This window comes from Ammospiza nelsoni, chromosome 5, assembly GCF_027579445.1.
Source record: "Ammospiza nelsoni isolate bAmmNel1 chromosome 5, bAmmNel1.pri, whole genome shotgun sequence".
NCBI classification, from domain to species: Eukaryota; Metazoa; Chordata; class Aves; order Passeriformes; family Passerellidae; genus Ammospiza; species Ammospiza nelsoni.
Window position 1 is genome coordinate 29,158,985 of NC_080637.1, and position 17,028 is coordinate 29,176,012.

At 37.9% G+C, this 17,028-nt stretch overlaps 1 protein-coding gene across 1 annotated transcript in view; it reads left to right on the plus strand.

Moving 5' to 3' along the window:
• PPHLN1 (periphilin 1) overlaps positions 1-16,617 on the plus strand; it is a 63,514-nt gene extending 46,897 nt beyond the window's left edge. Inside the window, exon 11 of the mRNA XM_059472741.1 lies at positions 13,825-16,617. Within this exon, the coding sequence (XP_059328724.1) occupies positions 13,825-14,034 (210 nt within the window). The 3' untranslated portion in view covers positions 14,035-16,617. The remainder of the gene's footprint in view (positions 1-13,824) is intronic.
• Positions 16,618-17,028: the final 411 nt, after the last annotated feature.

The following is a 17,028-nucleotide window of genomic DNA, read 5'->3' on the forward strand; positions in this document are numbered from 1 at the left end:
TTTTTACTGTATTCCTTAAAGCTGCTCTATTCCATATTACATTAAAGCTCTGAAAGAACATGTGTGCATATGTACATAATAGATACAGTGGGCAGTGTTTCCTTTCTTTAGATAATGTTTCCATGCAGTTATAGAACATACCTTTTGTTTATGTTTTCCTCTTTGGTAGAAATGCAGGAAATGTAAATGCATTGCTGTCATGAGGTGATACAGAGATGTTCACATAATTCAATTGACTTAAAATAGTTTTCAATGACTTTTAATTTTTCAGGGTAGTAGGGTTATATGAGAGCTTGACTAAATACTTGCTAAAGGGATAGAGAGGACTCAGATAAAATTGTGGGATGAGTGAAGGTAGTCAGAGATAGCAGTGCTTCCTTTCTTAGGTATTTATTGGCCAACTGCAGGGTCTTCAGAGCAGCAAAAGTGATTTGGCTTTGTCCACAGTGCAGTTTGCTGAGCATTGATGAACTAAGGTGAACAAAGAAAAGAGGTAAACAGGTGAAAAAGATTAATACTAAGTTAAAACAATATAAATAGAGTAAATTGATTATGTTAAAACCAAGCAATAGTTCTAAAATCAGGTTTAGGTGCTTTTCAGCCAACAAATGCAAAGTGTTAGTTGTGTTTTTTTCGTCAGAAGTGTAAGCTGCTGACTTACCCTTCTGACAAAAAGACAACTTTTTTTCCCCCCTTGAACAGTTGCTGTTATTATTTTACAAAGTCCATGGTACTCTTAAATACATAAAGAAATTAAATAATTATTTGATTACACTTATCCTTGAAATAGCAAAATTCCGTACCAGCTGATTTAAAAATAGAAAGCTTGCAATGTTTATATCTTTATGTGATTTGAAGGAACAACAAGCCCACTGGACTTTCTAATTTAAATGAGAGTATAATTAATTTTCATTGTTGTTTTTTATTTAATTTGGTTTGCTCTGTTCTAAATAATTAAATATTTTTTCCTTATTTAATTCTGATGCCAGACAGTATAGTTCAGTCTTTATCAGCATGAGCTGTTCAGGGTTTTTTGATCTTGGCTTTTTAATTTGTTTGTTTGTGTTTAGTTGCGTTTTCTTTAGTTGTTTGTGGGAGGTTTTTGGTGTTATTGGGGGTGGTGTTTGTGTTTTGCAAGTTCTGGAAGGCTATGTGAAGGAAGCAATGCCTTATTTTTTAGGATACATTTATATGAATAACCTCTGTGTATTCTGTGTCTTTGAGAACACGTGGTAATTTTGTGTGATGTAAGGTTAAAAGGTAAATGGTATGGTACTGTTTTTTTTGGCTATTGCATTAAAGTGTTTGACCTTTAGTAACCTTTCTTTATCTTAGGCTGTAAACTGTTTAGTTCTGCTTATCAAAAGAGACTTCACTGGTCTCTTTCCATGCTGTTCTCATCCAAAACACACTGTATCAATCTGGCATCAGTAGACTTTATCAGCAGCAGCTATATTCTGTTTAGAGATTAGGCATAAAAAGTTTGTTGTAACAGTACATTTTATTCAGTGAATATTTTCATTTGTAGTTCAGTGGTTTCCAATTTCATTATCTAGATTAGATCTTCTTTTGTATTACCTTCTTATTATCTTACTCTTTCCCACAATTTTAGCTGTTTGACTTGAAATTACTTTGTTTGGTGTCACTATAAAGTGAGTTATTTTAGACTATTCACACTATACCCTATGTCTCTCTAAAAGTAAGGTTAAAATGGCAAAAGTATCTTTGCAGGCTTTTGACAGATTTGTGAAGGAGATCCCTTCAAATCATAACGTGGTGGCTCTATCTTGAAACTTGATTAAGTGTTTAATTAAACAAGTCCCCCCTACCTTCAGTTGTCTGTGTGATTTACAAAAGTGAAGCTCTACACATTAGAGTATTGGCCAGAGGCAGAATTTGCTGTATCTCTGAAGTGGCCATAATTGGTAATGCTGCTGGTGATTCTCTACAAATCTGTAACCTGCAGGAAGCTGACAGAGTTTGAGGGCAGCTGCTAGTTTGTTTGAGCTATTTTTTTATTGATGTGTTAATTTACATGATGTTTTACTTTTATTACTAGTAAACAAATACTGTTACCATAATCAGCCTCCCTGTTTATAGTTGGAGTAAATAGGATATTTCATGAAGTAAATCCAAGAAGACTGAGTCTCAACTGCTTGTATCCTTGTGTCAGCATTAGTGTGTCTGGCAGGAGCAGGGCAGTGTTGTCCTCCTGAAGTGGGCACTGGTGAGGCCAATCCTGTGTCCAGTTCTGGGCCCCTCACTATGAGAAGGGCATTGAGGAGATGGAGCATATCCAGAGAAGGGCAGCGCAGCTGGTGAAGGGGCTGAAAGTCAATTCTTATGAGGAGCAGCTGAGAGAGCTGGGAGTGTTTATCCTGGAGAAAAGGAGGCTCGGGGGGATTTATCACTCTACAACTGCCTGAAAGGAGATTGTAGCCAAGTGGGGATCAGTCTCTTCTCACAGATAGCAAGTGACAGGACAAGAGGAAATGGACCCAGGTTGCACCAGGGGAGGTTTGGGTTTGATATTAGGAAGAATTCACCAAAACAGTTGTCAGACATTGGAACAGCGTGCCCAGCAGAGTGGTGGAATCACTATCCATGGTGGTATATGAAAGATGTGTAGATGTGGCACTTAAAACAAGGGTTTAGTGGTGCACTTGGCAGTGTTATGTTTACAGCTAGACTCAGTCTTAAAGGTCATCCTTAATGATTCTATGATTCTGAGTTTTACCTCCTGAATATTGGAAATATCTCTGTTACTTTTTGACTTGGTGGATTTGTTGCATCATGCTGCTACCAAAATTTGTAGGTGTCAGGCATCACAGAAAGCTGCTCTAAGCTGTCTGAAGAAAAGCTAAAGCTCTCAAAAAGAAACCCCAGCACAGAGCAGTATTTGATGATCCCAGTTTCTTCTTTTTTTTTTTTTTTATAAGAACAGATTGAAGCCAGACTCGAAAAGAATCAAAGCTTTTCAGTGTATGCCAGAATCCGAAGACAAGCAAGCACTTCAAAAAGTCACGAGTGTGTTCGTGTATCTTGCCAAATTTGCTCCCAGTCTGTCCTCTGTCAATTCACCCACCCCATCAGACAACTTCTGGAAAATGTTCAGTGACACTGGATTGAATAGGGCACAAGACATTCCTTGAATGAGTTTGATAGGTAGCAGTTCTTGTGCTGAAATGCTGCAGCATTGCGTAACTGTCTCGTTAGGAAAAGCTTGAAAAGAGACTGTAGAGAGCCAGTGTTCTTAGAAGATGTTTTTAAGTACAAAATGGGCTTGTTTTTCCCAATGAAAAAGACAAGTGATTTCCATCCAAGCTCTTTTGAGCCAGCTAATTGCTGTGATTCTTCAGTATTACTTATGACTGTAACCCAAATTTGTTGAATAATTAATTCCAAGTGCCATGGGATACAGTCAGTGGTACATCCACTCAGTAAGTGCAGAACTTGTACCACATTCCCTTGGAACCACAGTTGGTAATATCTGCCCTAAGACATATGATTTACTAACCATAAAAAACAATCTCTACTCCTTGTGGCTTTCTCTTTAGTGAGAGACATGCTTTCTGTTTTTACCAATTTTTGGATCAGATTTCTGCTTCCACATTGATGTGAAAATAACTCGAATTGTGGGAACAGATTTAGAAGGAGAGAGTTTGTGTGTTGAATGCTAATAACAGAAGTAATGAACATATTTACAATAAGAAATGAGGCTTCATCATACAGGTTCTCTGACCTACTCCAGCTCCATCTATTGTGCCAGCTTCATGTTCTGTTTCTGTATATATTTTGTATTTGATTGAAGTTGCATACTAAGATATGCAAACATTTAAATGCAGATCCTGTATGCTTTGTCTGTCTGGGTTAGGGGGCAGTTCCTTGAGTGTTTCCAGATGAGCTCAAGGTGGACACACTAGTGTAAAGCTATAGATAAATGCCCTCTGTAGATGTCATCCATAGCTGCTCATCACTTTCTCACCCAGGACAGATGATTCCTCCCTGCAGCCCAACTGATGTCCTAGCATGTGACCTAATCAGACTGGTTTTGCCTAAGAATTCATTTTAGGAGTAGTCCTGGATATTACTGGCTCACACAAACAAGTGGGGTGGTGGTCTCTGGCATAGGAATGCTGACAGCTGGGAAGGGGCAATAGCATTTTCAGCTGACACAGCTGCATGTGGAAAAATGTATCTATCCACAAGCTAAGAAAAGGTTAGAGAAGTATTCAAAAATAATTTTCTTTTTTGTTTATTTTGTTTTAGATTTGAAATGAGTACTTAAATTAAATGATGAGTGACTATTTCAAGGGTAAAGGCAGGACAGTGACTTGGACTTGAAAAAAATTTGATTAATTATTGAGGCACTAATAAAACTGATTTGTGAGGCTAATATAATGTGTGAAGTAATTCAAAACCTTCAGAAGCAGTAAGGTTTAACATAAACTAAGCCATAAAATGTTGGTAATCGAAGTAATTGTTTTTCTTCTTGCAGCTGTTGCTTTTCTTTTCTGAGAAGCTGCCCATTACACACAGTAGTTTACTTGGTTTGTGTAGTATTTTCTTTATGCTGCATATGTGATGAAAAAACCCACCCTTTGGCATGCAATTTCACACTTGCTTTAGCATTTTTTTAAACATTAAAGAAAAAATTCAATGCTCTTTATATAGCGGTGGGGAGGAAATCTTCATTTGTAAGGACTGGTTCTTAAACTCATATATCCACCAGCTTTGAATTTGTATTAGCAATGCTGTGCCAGTTAATTGTGCTACTAATCTGCTCAGAGTTGCTCTTAATTGGTAAGAAGGAGTTGTTGTTGGGTTTTATTTTTGTTTGTTTATTTTTTATTACTGCTTATTTTCATTGTGCAATTGGAGAAAGTACAGGCAATCCACACCTCTGGGTAAAATGCTGTCTTGCCCATTAACAAAAATGAGCCCACTTAATGCAGAATGTTGTTGAATCTGAGAATATTTGTAGCTGAGGATATTTGTTGAAATTGAAAGTGGCATGACTGTTCTTGAGGACAAACTAAGTTATCACAAGTCAGTTTTGGGTAAAATCAAATGCATAATTTTTGATCTTGACTTCAACACAGTCAACCTGTGTGTATTTTGAACTACTGTACATTTCATACAAAATATTTGTCTGGTTTTATGACAAGAAAGATTGGTTTGTCATTTTATTATTGCTGTTAATATACAGCCCATTCTGCTGAAGCTTAAATGAATATCACTTTCCTTTATGGTCAGTGGACGTAACTGAAAATTTTTTGAAGCATTTTTAACAAGACAATTAACATAGAGTCTTTTGCAGATAAACTTCACCCTTCCTGTTTTGGATGGAGCAATAACTTTACTGTGGCTCAGATTTAGGAAGTGGCTTTCCATCAATTCAGTGTTTTATAAATAAAAAGTTGTAGGGTGAGGCCCTTCCTTTGGCATAAAGCTGATTATTTCCTGTTTAATCCTAAAGTGGTGTATTTCAACTAATGGAAGTTTCCTAGCATCTGTTGGAGAGGAGAGTTTTTAGGATTTTGTTTTCATTTATGCTCCTACAAAAATACAGTTTCTGTGTTTGCATATTATTATAGAACAAAGAGAAATTATTAGCTATATAAATAGTTACCCTTTTACAACTTTTGAACGTGGCTGCACAGTTGTTTGTACCATGACATTCTTAAAAAACAGCTGGGTATTCTTAAACATGAGCTGCATTGACACATCTTCAAGAGATCATCAGTCCTTCCAGTGAGATTTAGAAACTGATCAATTTTAAATGCAATGGGTTTTTTAAAATTTCATATTTATCATCTCCTTGCACAAGGCACACACTTTCTATAAGAAGAGGCAGAATTTAAACTTGTACTGCTGTTTTACCTAAGGAACACACAAGTTAATATGTGAAGTAACTCTACCCTCATCCAACACATCTGTTGTAAAGAAGCCTATGAAATCGAGGCCACACACAAACTGGTCTCCAAGGGCCTGTAGTTGGTGTTAAAATGCTGTTATTATGTGGTCTGATTGGTTTAGTGAAGAATAATCTCCAGTAAAACCATGTAACATAATAGTCCTTGCTCTCCCACATGGGAGTTACTTCTGCTTGACTAAGCAAGACATTTCTTGAGGAAGTAATAACACACTTGTTCTTGCCAAAATCCAACATTAAATGAAGTGTATAGTCATGTACATTTCTGTTGTGTACCAGTTCTTGTTCATTTAAACATTTGTGTCAAGTCCTCTTGGTACTATGGTATTTTATTATATACTATTATTGTATTATGGTATTTTATAATATACTATTAATACCATAGTATTAAAAAAATAGTAAATGCATGGATTTCCTAGCAATATATTTAAAATAAATTCTTACTCCTTGTTGAAAACTTGTGTGTAGTACTTTTAAAGCAATGAGTAGCTACTTGGAATTTGTAAGCTTTCATAAATGAAGACTCTTTTTTCTAAATAGCACCAACTTTTGCTATGATTATTCTGAATCATAACAGCTTTGCTCTACAGATCTATCCTTGGGTAACCACAGCTGTAAACAGGCTCTGCACTTGCTGAGGGACTTCACATTTTATTGCTTTTTAATTACATTAATCTTTAGGTCTCCTCAACAGTGTCATAAAAAAGCTGGATTCACACAGGTCAATAATTCTGCCCAGAGTGTGTAAAAGACCAGGGTTGTGTCTCAGGACCCACACCAACTCTTGAAGATTTTCAGCTCAGCTTTGAAAATGTATTTGTAAACTCAGCAGAGTTGGTCACTGGTGACACAGACACCCACCCCCAAGTTTTACAGAGCACTTTTCGTAGTAGAATTCTGCTTTTAAATGAGGAGAAAGCCTTGTGTGGTGGCACTGTTTGAGACTGCATGTCCTCTATCAGATTAGCTCAGTGAAAGGGGAGTGAGTGCTGCTGTGACCTAGAAGTGAAGTGCTGTAAACCAGCTGAACAGAAACACTCTGGCTCCCAGCACCCTCCCCTGCTCACCTGCTGCCCCCATGTATTGCCAATGCTGCTGCTTGAGGGCAAAGTGGAGCTCAAATCTGAATCCCCATCTCTCTTAAAGTGAAGGCTCTATCAGCGTCTCTTCCACACAAGGGACTTGCAGGAGACTTTTCAGTCAGGTATTTAGATGCCAAAAATGGTGGGTTATTTCTGAAAGTTGATTAAATCTATTAAAGTGCCTAAAAGGGAACTTGAAAGTTTCATTGGAAAGGGAGGCAAAATTGCATTTAAGTGCAAATAACTTTAATAATTTGCATATCTTCAGTAAGAAGCAAATTGACATGAAATTGTTCATTATTCCATAATAGATTAAATAACTTGTTTCCCCCAGTTTGCATTTCAATGAGTATCTAATTGGTCTATGAACACATTGATTAATGGGTGTAGAAAATATTTCATAGATACAGGGCAAAATTGTTAGTGTGTTTTTAAGAAAGGAATAGAGTACACTTCTTGATATGTTAAACATTGTATGCCACTGTAAACTATATATGTATACTATCATAACCGAGCATTGAATTTGTTCTATGTTAATTTAGTTTTTTGTAACCATAAAAATTAGTTCATTATGGTTGAAAATCAGTTTTAAATGTCTTGATCATGAAAATTGTCTGCAAGTGGTTTAATGACATTTCTGAGCATTCTTTGCACTGTGGAGCTATAAACTTATATTTTGTACTCATAAACATAACAGTACAATTACATTGCCACTGCAGTGATGAGAATGTCTGTGTACCCTTTTAGTAGTGGATTAACTTATTGTAGTTTGGAAGAGTAAATTTTGGGTAAGTAATGAAATCTAATTTACGTAGTTGAAAAAAAATTTGAAGATAACACATAAATAAATGAAAAAGAAGGGATTTGGGAAGAGATAATAATTACTTTTAAAAGATGCCACTGACAAAGAAAAAGCTGTGATAGGGGCAATTCAATGTTTAGTAGTTTCCCAATTTGCTTAAGCTTACATGCACAATTAAAATGCAAATTTGACTGCATATTCAATCAGGTTAGAGTTAGGTCTACATTACAAAAAAAATCAGTATTGTTTTTAGTTAGAAGTAGAAGAAAAATTATACCTAATAGTCTGTTCTCACCCATGCTAGGAAAAGCTGGCACAGGTGTGGCTTGGGTAATAGAAGACTTGTCAGACTTATTTTAGGTCTGCTTAGGAGGGGAAATAAGAAGCTGGTTTATACCACCAGAGGGCTATGCCAAACTAACTATCATAGTTTAGGTGAGGGAACAAAAGCTGTTATCTCTGTCTGGTGTAGGGGGGCCCTGGGGCATCATTGAAGTGAGGGAAATTTCCAGCAGTTTGCTCATGGAGTGTCTGGAATGGGCACGGTATGGCTTTCAAACTGGTGCTGTACTTGTGCTCTGCATGTTGATGCTCTGCCTTTCAGTGAGAAATCTAATAACTACCAGTGAGCAGGTTGCTTCTTTCCTCCTTGCATGGAGTATTTGATAGTTGTGGGAAATATGCCCTTAGTAACTGAAAAGCTTCTGTCTTCTGGAAGATAACATATGAAATGAGTACTTGCATGAATCACAGATGCAAAATTGTGATTGCTGGGCATGTTGGGTCTTCTCAAAGTGAGTTGGGATCTAAGGGTTGCAGGCTATTTAACGCGGTTTCTGAGCCACAGCCTCCTTCCCCTGTGGTAACAGAGCCTTGGGGTCTTTGGCCTTTGGATGAGGAGTTAGAGCAGGCATCTGGAAGATGAGTACTGACTCACAGGCACTGCTGGTGGGCTGTGTGCATATGGTGCAGAGCTGCTCACAGAGTCTAGACTTGCGTCGTGCTGCTCTGAAGGAGTTCTTGGTGGAGGCGACAGAGTGTTACATCAATCTTGAAATGGATGGAATGCTAAAAATACTCAAAAAAAAAATCCCAGGAAAGGTTGTGAGGAAAAAGAGCAAGATGTTGGAAATTACAGATTAAATCATGGACATCAATTTTGCTTGCTAAATCATCATATCCACCTAATGGATATGGTCGTTATCATGTTTGCTGGTCCTGCTTGTCTCTGTGAACAGAAATATCCCCTTCTGCACTGAAGTTTACCCATCTCCTGCATATGGCTGCTCAAGCCTGGCATGTGTAAGTCTCTGGATGAATTCTATGGAAGAGGTTTTCATGTGTGCATGAATCCAAGAGCACTCAAAACCAGTGCCACAGTGTGATATTCATTCAAAACCATATTTGGAGAGCAAAGTGTTTTAATACCTGCATATAAAATAAAGCACATCCATTAGAACAGTTCCCCCAGAAATGGGAAGTGGAGATTCATTTGAGTCCTTTCTAAATCAGGAGAAATTTGCATTTCCCATTTGCTACTCAGTTCTGCTTTCTAGAAGCTGTGGACATGTAAGATGCAGAGGCTAACTTTTGTATCCTGGTGGGACCAGTCTTCCAGAGAGTCATTCCAATTATCAGAGAATTTCTCTCTTGTTTCCCTTTTCCTAAAAGCCTGTTTAGAATAGATACTGTGGTTTTAGCTGTTCTGAATAACCTTGAGAAGTTAAAAACCTTCTTTGCACAGACTGTAGAGCTAAGCTAGGGAAACTAGGTACATGGGTTGAAATAAGGCTTGTCCTCATCCCCTTTGAATACTATTGTTTGGTCTTGCTGTTGAAATAAAGCTGGCCAGGTATGCAAGATTTTGAGATCAAGATTGCTCTTATGATTCTTGTAGCCTGTAGTTACGTGCAGAGGAGGACATCCTAAGTTCTAATTTGCATTGTTGTCATTACTGTTTATATTGTCCAACAGCTCTTTTGCACAAAGTGTATGTGTGGCTCTGGAACAGTTTTGAAGAAAAACATAGTGCTGTGCTAGTCAGAAAATTATATGGGCTCTGTCAGTGAGTAGTAGGCATGTTGTCCCTGGCCATGTGTAATTCCACCCATCAGCAAAGCCATTCATCCTTCAGTTTAAGCCAAGACCACTTTTAGATTATCATTGAAAGAGGGATATAGCAGTCAAAGACATGAGCAGTCCCCATGTGCCTGCTTCTGCCCCTCTTTCTTCCTGTTCAGAGGTTAACATTCCACAGCTGAGCTGGAAGAAGAGAGTGTTTGCTATCCATAATTTTTTCCATGTCAGTGTCATACATTGTAATTCAAGACACTGTTGATGGCACTTTGAAGCTCTCTGTGAAAACTTGGCATAGATGTAGATGCCAAGGGAGTTCTCAAAAGTTTCATTCTGCCTGGGGAATTGTAGGGCTTGATTGCCTCCAACCTGGGCAACTGACATCTCCATTGCTTTAACTAGGTCTGGAAGTAAATGTCTTTTAGCTATGTTTAAACAGCTCTAAGTGTAAATTTTGGTTTAGCTTTCTCAAATAAATGAGGTGTGTTCACTAACATGTTGCAGGTGCATCACAACTTTATATTTGCATCAGGTGCTTACACAGAGAATGTCACAGCAGAGGGCTGATCTCAGCCAGACCCTCTATGCCCTTATCATGTAACATTCTAAAATTCCATGAGAATAATATAAAAGTATGCATATTTGTGATCCTGTGACCTCACAGATGCCAGATGTGCTGATTTTGGAAAACACTTCAAAGAACTTGAATTCAGCTTAAATACTTGCTGTGCATAGGAGAAGCAAGACTGCATATATCTCTTTATATATAGATGTGTGTGTATTTAATATTGTATTTACATATTTGGAAGTAGAACAGCTGTTTCTACTTTTTCTTCATCTACTTACTAAAGTTTTGCACGCTCTTTCCATTATGCTGGTGCTGTAGCTTAGGTCAGAGAATGAATGTGTGCTAGGGCCACGGTAAATGAGAGCCCTGTGGCTCTAGCTGTTTTCAGGATTATCTGATTTATATGTCAGACAGAGTAATCATGTCATTGGTATCATTCCCTTTCTTGTTTTTCATTTTAAAAATGTTATTTCTTCTTTCTCCACACGAGGAATCATTTTCAGGTTTTAGTTCCAGATGTTTACAGATGAGCTTTCTGTGTCTGAGCTCAAAATCAATATCAGATGGAATTTTAGAGTTTTCATATGTTGTGGGTCACAAGTTCCTCCAGTATTTTTCTCCGACAGAGAGCTCTTTCTGCATGGTTGGAATCCTTTCTGCAATTTTTTTTTTCTTCTTCAAGCATCACATTCTCATCTTATTTGTCAGAAATAGCCTCCTTTTATTCTCTCTAAAGATAGATATTCATGTCATGCCACTGTTCCCTCTTCTTTCAAGAGCTTTCAGTGCTTTGACAAAGCACTGAAAGTAATTTTTTTCAAGTAATTGATTGTACTATTAAGCTGTAATTAATTAACATATTCTGTATTGATATTCTTGTAATTGATAATTGCCATTTCCTTCTGTAAAGCAAAGTATCAAATCTCTGGAAGTTGGTAGTTGTGCCTTGACTTCAGAAGGAAACTATTTTGTGAAGTTTTCACTTTAAGACCATGGCTCACAGTTCTTTCAGTTGTGCTGATGCATCTCGTTTTAGAATTGAATCACTGAATCACATTAATGGGGTGGGGGGGGAAGTAATTTTAAAGGGAACATCTCAGTGATGCAATTTACGTTGCAGCTATACAAATAGATTTATCAGCACAATTGTGATGGAGGCAGATTGTACCAGGATCAGAATTAGCAGCTGGGGCAGAAAGCTTGTTGAGAGAAAATTGCTCAATTATTGTTAGAGGAGCTGAGCTGTTTCCTTTGTTTTCTGTTGTTAAAAGTGCCTTCCTGCTCCACTTTTGCCCTCTTCGCCCAGTTTAGGTAAATTCTCTTTTTTTTAAAGTCTTTTGTCACAAAATATTGAAAATGTTCATTTCTTTGGTGAAGGTGTTTAGTTTCCAGATTGTTGTGACAGCAAAGTGACTTTTTGGATTCAGCAATGATAAGGGCTCTCTTGATTCTCTTCCAATTCTTCTTTTGTGAAAATTTGGAAGAAAAATGTGCTTAGCTCAAGCCAGTATTTATATGCTAAGAGTCACAGAATTTCATCTGGGCTAGTTCTTTGTGGTGTGTGGGTGAAGTAGCAGGTAGCACTATTTGCCTTTAGTTTGCAGACCCATGAAAAGTAGAGCATTTCCTTCAGTTGTAGCTTTGGGTGCCTCCCTGTGCAGCTCTTTCTGAGCTTTTCCTTTGGGAAGAGAGAAAAAAGTAATACAGATTTCCTCCATTTGAAGTTTTTACAAAGTACCATGTTTTACTTGCTGTGGAACATGAGCTCTGAGTGTCTGGATTTTGTGCTGTTGTTTTACTACCAAAGAACTACAAAGCGGGAAACAAACCCCTCTCTGGAAAAAATGCCATGTGCATTTCCACACTTAAAAATGTTTGGCTCAAGTTTTGTTTGGGCTACACTCTTCTTTTTGACTTGTTACTCTCCACTGAAGTTTAGTTCCTTCCAAAAGATTCTCTTCTGTTTGCCAACCAGTGTTTGAAAAGTGGGTCTGCTCCTAAATTGTTTTCCTAGACTATGCTATTAAGCATTTAAGAATTATCTTCGTTAAAGGCATTGTGATAATCATTGTGTTTCTAAGAATAGTTTAGTTTTGTACAGAATGTTGGGGCTTTTTGCTGTTTTTCTGACGTGAAGATGCTTGAGCTGACCTCAGACTGGTCCTTATGAATGGGTTCTTGGGGTGGGTTTTCACTGGGGGAGGGATGGGTGTGCTTTGTATCGTTTTTTATTTTGTTTTTAGTAAAGGGGAATTGCTGACATACAGTTGGATAATTTCTGTCCACAATACAGGTAAGTGTGAAAGGGTTGCACATCTCTGTGAAAAACAAGTTCTAAGACAAGCAGACAATACCAAAAGATAATCATACTTGGAAGGTTATCAACATTTTAGCTTTTTTTCCTCAAAAAAAGTTGTATGGAGATAGAAAACTTACTTATCTTCAGTCAAAAAGCTAATCTATTTTGTAAATGGAAATTGGCCTAGGAGGTTTGAAAATTAGTTGCATCTGGCAGTTGGAAGACTTTGAGAAGTTCCTTTTTTGCTGGGTGTTCAGATGAAAAAACTTAGCTGGAATTTGGAAAAAAAATTTAAGCGTCACTGACTTGCTTTGGAAATTGCATAAGAGTATGCAATTTATGTATATGTTTATTTTGCAGACATTTATTATATTTTAATTTATGCATATGCTTATGTTTGTTGCTGCAAAACAATTGCAGAGATAATGAAAAGTTAGTTCACCTCAAATGTGGTGCATGACTAGCTTGCAAACTCTCCATTCTTTGTGGGAGATGGATTCAGGTAAACCACAGCCAGGACTTCTTTAATCCTTAGTGATTAAAACCATCCAAACTAATTAAGTCTTCTTTGTCAAGGAGTTCTATAAGAAACAGATATCCAATAAACAAAATTTGGTGAAATTATTTAAACACAAGTTATATTTGAAGTATTAGGAAGGATTACAAACGAAATTATTGGTGCTTTGTATGAAGATTGAGATTGCTAGACATTTCACAGTTTAATTTTAAATATATTGAAATGAAAAGAAAATCTGGTTTAGCATTTGTACTTTGCTTTACTGTTATTTATTAAATATTGCTGCAAGGAGTACTTCATTTCTCTATTATGGTATTTCACCTTATAACAGTTATTTTTGGTATCCAGATAGTGCTGAGCTAGTTACATTTTTATTAGCACACGTCAGAAGAGAGGAAATGGTCAGTAAGTTTTACAGCTGAAATTCAAGTTCAATCCAAAATCCTTTGTTACAATTGGATCTAACTCAATAAGGGTTAATGTAAATAATGTGCTAACGTAAAGACTTTTGCATTTAATAATTTTCTAAAATGTGTTGTTCCTAGGTCTACAGACAAGACTGTGAAACCTTTGGCATGGTAGTGAAGATGCTAATTGATAAAGATCCATCTTTAGAGAAGTCCATTCAGTTTGCCCTGAGGCAGAATTTGCATGAGATAGGCGAGCGATGCATTGAAGAACTCAAACATTTCATTGCTCAGTACGATGCTGCCAACCAAGATGTGTCAGAGCCCTTCAAAGAGGGCTCATACTAAGGACAAAAATATGCTTTTACATCCTCTGCATTGTGTCTGCCATAGTACATAAATCTGCTTTTTGTGGGGAAAGAGGAACTTTTGTCGGAGGTTTGAACGCAAGGCCTGTGCTCCTTTCCAGTAGCTCAGGTGGCTGTTCCTTTGTCCACTGTGGTCTCCACGATTGTATTCATCCTACCTGTTCTTGTTGACATATATTCCTTTGAAAGGATGTTCTTTTCAAAAATGCTGTAAAGCAACGAACTGGTTTTGAAACCTTACACAGTTACCTTGGAAAAAATGATCAGTCTGATGTCTGTACACTTACGTTTTGATGCTTACAGATGTAATTGAAGCATTGTATTTTTTATTAAAATTACACGAAGCTGCTCTCATTCCTCAAGTTATGCACAAATATGTCTTGTTATCATACATGCTATAGGAAGGGAAAACTTGCAAAATTGGTCACAATTATGAATTAAATTATTTAGCCTGGTTTAATTTAAAAAATCAGCTGAATTCTGTAAAATTACACTATGATTTATCTCTCATCTCTGACTGCCAGAGTAATTAACTACTTGATGTAAATAGTGCTGTATTTTTGTTCTAATTGCAGGTTCTACAAAATGCCTTTTAAATTTTGGTGGTTTCCATATCATGACTCACTACTAGTAAGCAGTATTATGTAGGATGGATTCTATTTTTTGTTACTGTTTGCTCTGTTTTTAACTACACTGTACAGAATCTAGCTATGGGCAGGCACTGAGCAGGGAAAGGTCACTTTTCCCACTCTGTTGCTCTCCCCACTTACAACTTCTCAAGCCTTTTCATCCATCAGTTTTAACAATAAGGAGGCTGTGTGTAATCTTTATTTCCAGCTTTAAGAAGGAGCAGGATTTGGGGTGTCAAGGATGGACAAGGAAAGTGAGCAGGACCATCTCTTCAGTAAACCCAGGTGTCTTGGTTTGAAAAGACAGGTGTCTGCTAAAAAGGCAGGAGCCTCTCTTGAAATGGAAAATGTAAACCCCCTCCCTCTGAATTATTATAATTTTGAAATTAAGGGGCTTTCAGGCAAAGATATGGAAATAGGAATAATAGCTCTTTACTAGGAAAATTAAAATTAAAATGCAGAGATGCAAAACAACACCAACAGAGTCAGAATACAACCTTACACCCTGTTGGTCAGTGTGTTGGTAACAGTCTGATTAAATGGTGCCTGCAGTCCTCCTGGAGTGACAAGAGTGGTTCTGTTAAAGCCATGGTCTTGTAGAAGGGTGTAGTTTTCCAGTTGTGGTGTAGATGGGCCTGGTCTTCCTCTGGGAATCCAGTGGAAAAAGGCTCCTCTAGTATTCCAAATCTCAGATTTTTATCTAGGTAGGAATGCTTGGCTCCTCCCCCTGGGTGGAGCATCCCATCACAGGGGTGGTGTAATTTTCAGTCGGGCAGTGAGACTCAATGGCCCATTAACAGAAGGGATCTCCCTGGGCTGAGGATGGGTCCTGGAAGAGATAAAGAAAACTGCCCCACCTGGTTTTAACCGCTGGCTCATTACCAGGATATCCCCCCCAGAGTTATGAGGGATGGGTCATGGAAGAGATAAAGAACACTGCTCCACCTGGTTTCAACAGCTGGTGATAGAATACATACCTCTGGTTACATCTTACATTGCAGCCTTAGAGACCAGGTTGCTTTCAGTCAGGTGGAACACAAAGTTTATCCTTAAGTCCTCAATTTCACTATCACTTCAAACCTAGGTGATTCTGGTTAGTGTCCAGCAGCACTCTTGACCTGATAGAACAACTTGCAGTTTGGGAAGAGTGGTTGAGGAAAGCCAAGAGGTTCCCAGTGAAAAATATTTAGGATGCAGTGGAATCCTGACGAATGCATTTATTAAGGTACTGGTTTTTTATGAGCATTTTAGGAAAGTGATAATGTGAGTCATAATCACAAGGAGGTAAGTATAAGCATGATTGTTTTGTATACATTGCATTTAGAGCATGTGAAACTCTGTAAAAGGACTAATAACCAAACTCACTATTTCCAGATTTCATTAGAATGGTGTGCAGAAACACAAAGTACCAATGATTTGGCATGTACAAGGTACTGTATGTATCACAGCATCTTACACATGCAAATCTTGATATGGTGTATTAAATATGTATTGCATCAGATTCGTGAGATGCCTGGTTAGTTCCCATGTCAGTAAGGGGAGGTTTTGCAGTTGGCTTTTCTTGTTTTCTAAGAGTTCACATTGCTGCAAGGAGATGACCTGCAACTGGGATTGTGTGGGCTGCACAGTGAGTGGGAATCAGCTCATGGATCCTGCAGGATGCTGATTTGGGGAGGGAGAGAGGAGAAGAGAGGCAAGCTGTTGTGACATGGTAGTGACACCTGATCCACTCCTTCTGGCAACAAACTGGTTTACTGAGATCAAAGTCTTCTCTGATGCAGAAGCATAACTACAGCACTTCACTACTTCACTACAGGACTGAGAGCCTTCAGGATGTTACATCTGAGTTTCTACTTTGGGTTAGAAATGCTAATGGAAAAATAATAAAATTGTGTGTAATATATTTTTTATTAAAAATTGCCATTGCTACTGTACAGTTCGTTAGGTGTTTCCTTTGTTAGAAGCCTGATTAAGTTTATTGTTATAAATGTTTCCAAGTTTTCAAGTGCTTTTCTGTAAAGTAAGGCCTAAGTTTACACTCACAGAATCATAGAATATATCAAGTTGGAAGGGGCCTGTAGTGTTGGTTGAGTCCAACTCCCTGCTCCTCACTGAACCACTAGGAGCATTGTCCCGATGCTCCTTGAACTCTGGGAGGCATGGGGCTGTACCACTTTCCTGGGAAGCCTGTTCCAGTGACTAACCATCCTCTCATGTCCAATCTGAACTTCCCCTGATGCAGATTCATTCCATTTCCTTGAGTCCTGTCACTGGGCACCAGAGAGAATTCATTGCCTGCCCCTGTGCTGCCCACCTAGAACGCACTGAGGTCACCCCTCAGTCTC